The sequence below is a fragment of the Xyrauchen texanus genome, chromosome 41 (assembly GCF_025860055.1).
Source record: "Xyrauchen texanus isolate HMW12.3.18 chromosome 41, RBS_HiC_50CHRs, whole genome shotgun sequence".
Classification (NCBI taxonomy): domain Eukaryota; kingdom Metazoa; phylum Chordata; class Actinopteri; order Cypriniformes; family Catostomidae; genus Xyrauchen; species Xyrauchen texanus.
In genome coordinates this window covers 1182291-1191223 of record NC_068316.1, presented here as the reverse complement: position 1 = coordinate 1191223, position 8933 = coordinate 1182291, and the positions used below count along the sequence as shown (strand labels likewise).

Genomic DNA, 8933 nt, shown 5'->3' with positions numbered 1-8933 from the left:
GGGAGCAAGGGAGCATCCTGTAGCTCTCTATGCAGTTAAGTGCGTTCACTCCTAAAATCGGATCATAAGTTCAGTTTCAGGCTGCAGATGATGTTTGGATCACTCAATGATCATCAGTTCATAGATTCAACATTTATAATGTTTTATTTGAACATGATTGACAGTGATTGGATGATGCTGGACGTTACTTTAAACCTGAATTAATTATGATCATTTATGATTAATGTATCAATAACATGAATAATCAACACTCCTGGACACATCATAAACTATTTGATGAAAATGTGTAAAGCAAAATGGCTTTGAGATTACATAAAGAGCAACATTCTGTTGGATAATGAAAATGAGTAAGAAGATTCGGTGCATGTTACTGTTCAATAGCAGGTACAGCTGCACTTCCATTATCATCAGAACCCAGTATCTGTAGTTTTTCTATAACAATGTCATATTGTGTTTGCCACTCGTCTTTGGAGAGAGAAGAGGGACTGATCTCCAGGAATTTATAGGCACTTTTTGCTTGAATGCTGAAGATACCGTTTGCTTTTATGCAGCTCTTGCCAAAACTTGTCCAACACTGTTGAAGTTAAAAGCCAGAAAGTCAGTGTTCAAATGCTTGAGGAAAAATCTTACAACACTTTAAAAACAACAACACTCTCGTCATCAAATAACCTCACAACCCCTTACACAATCCCTTACACAATCCCTTACACAACCCCTTACCCCTTTAGCTGCCTCGACTGACTCAAGGAACTCTTCCTTTAAATCATCAAGGTCTTCAATCATGTCCTCCCCAGCAGAAGTCTTCTGTTTTAGTGAGTTCAGAAGAGAACCCACTTTTTCCCAGAACACTTGAAGCTGAATCAGAATTTGCTGAATTTGAGTCAGGCATTTCTGAACCTCAACAAGGTGATTAGCATCGGGTATATCACCTGTGAAACCAAATAAAGTCGTCTGTCACTCAGAAGCAAATACAAGCAGAGTCCCATTATATTCTGAAAATAAAGGAAATCACAAACCCCCACAAATGCTTGTAAAACAAGAAAAAAAAAAACTCTCTCACCATTTTCAATTTTTAATTGGGCTAATTTAAGCTGGTGTTGCATCAGTTTATTCTGGATCTCCCACTCTTGTTTTCTTAGATTTTCTTTTTCAGCAGTAAGCAGAGACAAAACATCAGTATGAGCTTTCAGTACAGGTTCATCAGTAGTGCCAGTCACCATTTTAACAGCGTAACTGATAATGTTGCTGATGAATGGCACAATTCTGGTAAAAACATGAAGACTTTTCTTCCAACCAGACACTTTTTCACTGCTTTCTTCTGTTTTGCTGGTGAGAGTGCTGATAAATGTTTGTATCTCTGATTCTTTCTCCTCCATTTTTTTCTCAGTTTTGTTTTTCTCTTCATTGACGTTATTAATTTCTTTTTCCAGATCGTCCAGAATCTTCTGAAGTGCTTTCATCTCTGATGTTTGTTGTTGCTTTTGTTCCTTTGTTTGCTTCTTTTCAGTGCTGATGTCACTGGTAGATGACGCAACATCTACATTCAGTTTCTCATACCTGAATATATAAAATATCGGGTCAAATTCATCATCAGATATGGAATATAATTGTAGTTTTGTATGTTTATGTCTGCTTATGTTCAGTTAAAGACTTCCAAGTTCCCGCTACATTGTAACCCGGTCACACACACACACACAAGATGAGACAGTCACAATGTTGGATGAAACTGCTTTTAATGGTTTAATGGTTATTAAAAGCAGTGCAGGCAAAAGTACAAAACAAGGGAAATCCAGTGAGAGTAGTCGAGGGGGAGCGTAAGGTCGGAAGCCGGGGAAACAACGATAAACAAGGGGGCAGATCTAATGAGGGAGGTGAACGATAAGCGGGGAAAACAGTTAACAACTAGGGCGAAGGACAAGACGAGACTAGCGGGAACAAAGACAGGGGAACGAGAGAGTTGGCAAGCTAAACAGGTAATCAAACAGTGGGGAGGTCAAAACTAGACGAGACTAGCAGGGGCAAAACTAGACGAGACTAGCGGGGGCATAAACACGGAATCTAAATATATACAGGAATCTAAATACAATAACCAACAGGAAACAAACGGAAGGATGGTGTATTTATAGGGGCGAGTGCAGGTGCAAACAATGACAGGTGACGAGACGAGTGCAGGTGTAACTAATGTGTGGGGATAGGAAGCGCGTGAGTGTAAGTGGTCATAATGTTCTGGCAGATGAGCGGGAAGAGAGCACGCCATGGAGTGCATGTGTGTCAGAGGGGAGAGAGCTTACGAGCGAGAGCTCGTAATAGCAAACCGGGCGTGAAAGCCTGAGGGAGGAAAAAGAGCGTACGAGCTCAAGGGGCGGAGCGAGGGAGCGGGAAGCGAGCACGCCGGAGTGTATGGGTGCGTGCTCGAGGAAGCGGAGATGGGGCAGAGGAGTGGGGTTCGTGACAGTACTCCCCCTCTGAATAGGACGGCTCCTGACGGCCACGCTGGGTTGCGTGAGCTCGAGGGGACAGAACGAGCGTGTGAGCTCGAGGGGACAGAACGAGCGTGTGAGCTCGAGGGGACAGAAGGCACAAAAGGGGAATGAAACAGTCCATGGGGGTCAACGGGCAGTTCAAGGCAAGGTCAGGGGGAACATAGTGGACAGGCGGGTGGTCGGGAGGTCTAGGGGGCAGCCATAGGGCAGAGACTGGGTCAGGAGGTCTGGAAGGCAACTGGAGGACAGGGATTGGGTCCGGGGGTCTGGAAGGTGACCACCAGACAGGAATAGGGTCCGGAGGCCAGGGAAGAGGCCACAGGACAGGTAGAGGGTCAGGAAGTCCGGGCTGAGCCGTGAAAGGCGGAGCCGTCAGAGGCGGCACCGTAGTTGGCTCCGGAGGTGGGGTCCTGGAAGGCTCCGGAGGTGGAGCCGAAGGAGGCTTTAGGGGCGAAGGCCTGGAAGGCTCTGGAGGTGGAGCCAAGGGGGGCTTTAGGGGCGAAGGCCTGGAAGGCTCAGGAGGCGGAGCCGAAGGAGGCTTTAGGGGCGAAGGCCTGGAAGGCTCTGGAGGTGGAGCCAAGGGGTGCTTTAGGGGCAAAGGCCTGGAAGGCTCAGGAAATGGAGCCCATGGAGGTGGCGCCGTAGGAGGCTCCAGAGGTGAAGCCCTGGAAGGCTCTGGAGGCAGAGCCGAGGGAGGTGACGCCGTGGGAGGTGACGCCGTAGGAGGCTCCAGGAGTGAAGCCCTGGTAGGCTCTGAAGGCAGAGCCGGGGGAGGTGGCGCCGTAGGAGGCGGAGCCGCAGGAGGCTCCAGAGGCGAATCTCTAGAGGGCTCTGGAGTCTTAGGGAGCAGAGCCATGAGAGGCTCGGGAGGTGGAGCCGTAGGAGGCTCTGGATGGGGAGCCGTAGGAGGCTCGGGTGGTGGAGCCGTAGGAGGCTCAAGAGGCGGAGCCCTAGGAAGCTCTGGAGTCTTTGGGAGCAGAGCCATGAGAGGCTCGGGAGGTGGAGCCGTAGGAGGCTCTGGAGGGGGAGCCGTAGGAGGCTCGGGAGGCAGAGCCATAGGAGCCTCTAGTGGCCGAGCCCTGGGAGGCTCGGGAGGTGGAGCCGTAGGAGGCTCTGGAGGGGGAGCCGTAGGAGGCTCGGGAGGCAGAGCCATAGGAGCCTCTAGTGGCCGAGCCCTGGGAGGCTCGAGAGGCTTGAGGGGGGGAGCCTTGAAAGACTCGAGAGGGGGAGCCCTGAGAGGCTTGAGAGGAGGAGGAGCCCTGAAAGACTCGAGAGGGGGAGCCCTGAGAGGCTTGAGAGGGGGAGGAGCCCTGAGAGACTCGAGGGGCGGAGCCCTGAGAGGCGGAGGAGCCCTGAGAGACTCGAGAGGCGAAGCCGTGAGAGGCTTGAGGGGTGGAGCCATGAAAGACTCGAGAGGGGACGCCCTGAGAGGCGGAGGAGCCCTGAGAGACTCGAGAGGCTAAGCCGTGAGAGGCTTGAGGGGTGGAGCCATGAAAGACTCGAGGGATGGAGCCCTGAAAGACTCGGAGAGGCGAGCCGTGAGAGGCTTGAGGGGTGGAGCCATGAAAGACTCGAGGGATGGAGCCCTGAGAGACTCGAGAGGCGAAGCCGTGAGAGGCTTGAGGGGTGGAGCCATGAAAGACTCGAGGGATGGAGCCCTGAGAGACTCGAGAGGCGAAGCCGTGAGAGGCTTGAGGGGTGGAGCCATGAAAGACTCGAGGGATGGAGCCTTGAGAGACTCGAGAGGCGAAGCCGTGAGAGGCTTGACGGGTGGAGCCCTGAGGGACTCGAGGGGTAGAGCTCTGGGAGGCTCGTGAGGAGGAGCCCTAGGAGGCTCGTGAGGGGCCCTTGGAGACTCGTGAGGCGGAGCCCGGGAGGGCTCAGAGGGGCGAGCAGAACCCGACAGAGCCGTGGGAGGCTCTGAGGGCGGAGCAGAACCCCGCAGAGCCGTGGGAGGCTCTGAGGGTGGAGCAGAACCCGGCAGAGCCGTGGAAGACTCTGAGGGCGGAGCAGAGGTCTGCAGAGCCGTGGAAGACTCTGAGGGCGGAGCAGAGGTCTTGAGCACAAGACGAGACTGGGGAGAAGGGGCCCTCTTCCTTCTCTTACGTCTTCGGCCAACAGGGGACGTGGCCATGGGGACGGTCGAGGCTACAGGCGCTGGCTCAGGGGGGGTCGAGGCTACAGGCGCTGGCTCGCTGACCGTGGCAGACATGGGCACTGGCTCACCGGCCGTGGCGGGCAGGGGCGCTGGCTCACCGGCCGTGGCGGGCAGGGGCGCTGGCTCACCGGCCGTGGCGGGCAGGGGCGCTGGCTCGTTGGCCGTGGCGGGCAGGGGCGCTGGCTCGTTGGCCGTGGCGGGCAGGGGCGCTGGCTCGTTGGCCGTGGCGGGCATGGGCGCCGGCTCGTTGGCCGTGGCGGGCATGGGCGCCGGCTCGTTGGCCGTGGCGGGCATGGGCGCCGGCTCGTTGGCCGTGGCGGGCATGGGCGCCGGCTCGTTGGCCGTGGCGGGCATGGGCGTTGACTCGCTGGCCGTGCCAGGCTTCGAGGCTGGGGCCGTGACAGGCCTCGGGACTGGGGCCGTGACAGGCTTAGGGACTGGGGCCGTGACAGGCTTAGGGACTGGGGCCGTGACAGGCTTAGGGACTGGGGCCGTGACAGGCTTAGGGACTGGGGCCGTGACAGGCTTCAAAGCGGGGGCCGTGGTAGGCTTCAAAGCGGGGGCCGTGGTAGGCCTCGAAGCGGGGGCCGTGGTGTAGAGCGCTGGTTCAGTATCTGCCTCCCCCACAGTAAACGAGGAACCAGCGTACAGTATGGCGAGGTCAATAAACTGAGCCAGGTTGAGGGAGCAGCGACCACCAGGCATTAATGATGAGGTTGGCTCATTCAGTCCACATTGAAAAATAGTCTTCAGAGCCACCTCATTAAAATTCACCTGGTTGGCCAGGGCACAAAAATCCACAACATAATCCTCCAAGGGTCGACTCCCCTGGCGCAAACACACGAGTCGAGCCGCTGGCTCCACAATGTTAAGGGCGGGGCTATGGGTTACATAACCGCTGCCTCGCAAAAAACCCCTTGGTCAGCGTCCGAAGAGCCGTCAAACCTCTCAGGGGTTGAAGGCTCACGGCGCTCAGAAATGCGCTGGGAGCATCAACGGGCTCAGGGACAGACACAGGTAGAACAGGGTGACAAAAGTCAAACAAAGTGCTTACCTGCTGTCCCTGGGCCGTGAGTGCGTGGTAATCTCTCCCAGCCGCAAATCCGCGCTCAGAACACGCCACAAAAATCCGCTCTAGAGAGCTGCGCGAATCCGTGGCGTACATTGTGACTGTCTACGGTGAGGTTGGTTATTCTGTAACCCGGTCACACACACACAAGATGAGACAGTCACAATGTTGGATGAAACTGCTTTTAATGGTTTAATGGTTATTAAAAGCAGTGCAGGCAAAAGTACAAAACAAGGGAAATCCAGTGAGAGTAGTCGAGGGGGAGCGTAAGGTCGGAAGCCGGGGAAACAACGATAAACAAGGGGGCAGATCTAATGAGGGAGGTGAACGATAAGCGGGGAAAACAGTTAACAACTAGGGCGAAGGACAAGACGAGACTAGCGGGAACAAAGACAGGGGAACGAGAGAGTTGGCAAGCTAAACAGGTAATCAAACAGTGGGGAGGTCAAAACTAGACGAGACTAGCAGGGGCAAAACTAGACGAGACTAGCGGGGGCATAAACACGGGAATCTAAATATATACAGGAATCTAAATACAATAACCAACAGGAAACAAACGGAAGGATGGTGTATTTATAGGGGCGAGTGCAGGTGCAAACAATGACAGGTGACGAGACGAGTGCAGGTGTAACTAATGTGTGGGGATAGGAAGCGCGTGAGTGTAAGTGGTCATAATGTTCTGGCAGATGAGCGGGAAGAGAGCACGCTCGCGGAGTGCATGTGTGTCAGAGGGGGGAGAGAGCTTACGAGCGAGAGCTCGTAATAGCAAACCGGGCGTGAAAGCCTGAGGGAGGAAAAAGAGCGTACGAGCTCAAGGGGGCGGAGCGAGGGAGCGGGAAGCGAGCACGCTCGGAGTGTATGGGTGCGTGCTCGAGGAAGCGGAGATGGGGCAGAGGAGTGGGGTTCGTGACATACATTTTTTACCTTTTTACTATTTTTCCAACATCGTCAATGATTTCATCGATCCATTTTATTGCTTTTTCCAAGTATTTATTGGCTAAATTTGGTTTATTCTTCTCCACAGCCTTCTTCAGCATGGGGAACAGTAATGTAACCAGGTTGTCACTGGTTTCTACACACTAAAGACAGATTTCTAAAGGTTATTTTTCTTATTTCAGTAACATCAGACCTCTAACATATGAATACAGTTTAGATTATATACTGTATGTGACTGAGGTACACTGGTATTTTGTGATTAACAGCTTTAAATACAAAGTAACCTTGTAATCTGTCCTAGATTTGATGTAATTGAACGACTGTCAGAATTGTTCTCGTTCACTTCCATTTTTTCTTAACAAATCTTTAGTCAACGATTCAATAAAACATAAAAAATATGCCGATTTGTCACCAACTACAGCTGTAAAGATATCAAATAAAGTCAGAGTCAAGATTGTCAGCGATATTGCCAAATCACAGGGTATATAGTACTTAAAGTATTAAAACAGAGAATACAGAAAATAAATGGAAGTTAATTAAATGTATTACACTTTTTGTACAAATTTAAAGGGGTGTTCGGGACAAACTGGAATTGGTCATACCTTGAGCAGAAGCGCCTCAGAAGATCCAAAGAGAAGTTGAGTTTCGACAGCACGGTCCCGTATAATCCGCTCCAGCTTTGGGAATTCCCCCAGACACAGGTAAGAGAGATGATAGAGCAGAGCGGTACGCTCAGCAGATGGGAGAAGCTCCTGGATGAACTCTGGACTACTTGCGAGATCTTTTATAGCAACCTCTAAGATACCCAAAATAAGCCGTTATACCCCCGAGTAAGTGATCAATGATGCAGAGCACGATAACGTCTCAGTCAACTTTTATTACTAATGTGTAAAAGTGAGTTTGAAGATGAAATGGACTCTTACCTTTGCTGTTAGCCATGTTTCTCTATAGATTGTGCACCCGTGAGGTCTCTTTAAGTCTCTAAAAAGGCATTCAATAACATAAATCCTTACCGTAAAATGTTCTGCTGCTCACAATGATTCTACATTAAATGCTTTTATTATGTTCAAAAGCTCTTCAATCTTGTGGCATTAAACTTTACCTCTTTTTCTTTTATAATACATATAATAAAGCGTTTATTCAATCAGTGTCTGTGTCTAGATATTTGGATGTCTGTTTGCATAGCATTAGCATACACTCTTCAAATTACTTATAAATGAATAATAGTAAGTAAAAAAAAGTAACTATACTTACATGATCTTAATAGCACTAGTGCTGTTCACCAACTAACAGCCTATTTATACTCGTGCAGATACTGCACTGCGCAGTTTTGGAAAATCACGTGATTTGCAGGAAAACAAGATGAGCCTGCAGGATGGGTACCACATGAGGGGGGAGGATATCTTCCCTGTAATGCACAGCATTGAGATTGCCTGCAATGTTAGCAAGCTCAGTCCGATGATGCTGTGACACACCGCCCCAGACCATGACGGACCCTCCACCTCCAAATCGATCCAGAGTACAGGCCTCAGTGTAACACTCATTCCTTCGACGATGGACAGTGGAATTTATCTCTGCACATCTGCAGTCCTCTTGCCTTCATGTAGCATGCCTAAGACATGTTCATGCAGATGAACAGGGACCCTGGGCATCTTTCTTGGTGTTTTTCAGAGTCAGTAGAAAGATCTCTTTAGTGTCCTAAGTTTTTATAACTGTGACCTTGCCATTTGTAAGCTGTTAGTGTCTTAATGACCATTCCACAGGTGCATTTTCATTATTTGTTTATGGTTCATTGAACAAGCATGGAAACAATAAAGATCTGTAAAGTTATTTGGATTTTTTCAAAATTCTTCAAAAATACAGTGTCCTGAAAAGGGGATGTTTCTATTTTTGCTGAGTTAAAATAAATATATTATACACTCACACTATAGTGTAAGGTATTGTGTTAAATGTGTAATCCATTCTTCTGGACATTATTTTTAATTTTATTTATATAAACATAAGATACACAAATTATCTACTGACATCAGTGTATTAACTTCAACTTTGAACACTATATTTTATTAGCTTATCTTATGTAGACAAAATACGTTCAACTTTAAACTAAGTTTTTAAATATGTGATTTAAGAAAATAAGTTTTTAAGAGTTCAATGGATCTATTCTTCGTTTATTTAGTTTACAGCTAAATTTATTTTGTCTTAATAATTATTACCAATGGGTGCCATCGACGAGCCAACAATGCATGCCTCAAAGTTGTGTAAAATAAAATTTTCTTCACTACAAAAT

The 8933-nt window shown here is 49.5% G+C and overlaps 1 protein-coding gene across 1 annotated transcript; it reads right to left on the bottom strand.

The window, feature by feature from the left end:
* Positions 1-367: 367 nt before the first annotated feature.
* On the bottom strand, positions 368-7585 carry LOC127634079 (chromosome partition protein Smc-like). Its single transcript, XM_052113499.1, has 6 exons — positions 7570-7585; positions 7249-7442; positions 6635-6789; positions 1061-1557; positions 721-929; positions 368-574 (listed from the first exon to the last, which is right to left on the bottom strand). The coding sequence occupies exons 1-6, from the start codon at positions 7583-7585 to the stop codon at positions 368-370; spliced, it is 1278 nt and encodes a 425-aa protein (XP_051969459.1).
* Positions 7586-8933: the final 1348 nt, after the last annotated feature.

What these genes read in the sequence shown, in the direction of transcription:
- LOC127634079 (XM_052113499.1), bottom strand. An exon ending in CTGAGGCGCTTCTGCTCAAG is followed by an intron (nt 6,790 to 7,248) that starts GTATGACCAATT and finishes ATCTGTCTTTAG; the next exon opens with TGTGTAGAAACCAGTGACAA. An exon ending in GTTGGAAAAATAGTAAAAAG is followed by an intron (nt 1,558 to 6,634) that starts GTAAAAAATGTA and finishes TTATATATTCAG; the next exon opens with GTATGAGAAACTGAATGTAG.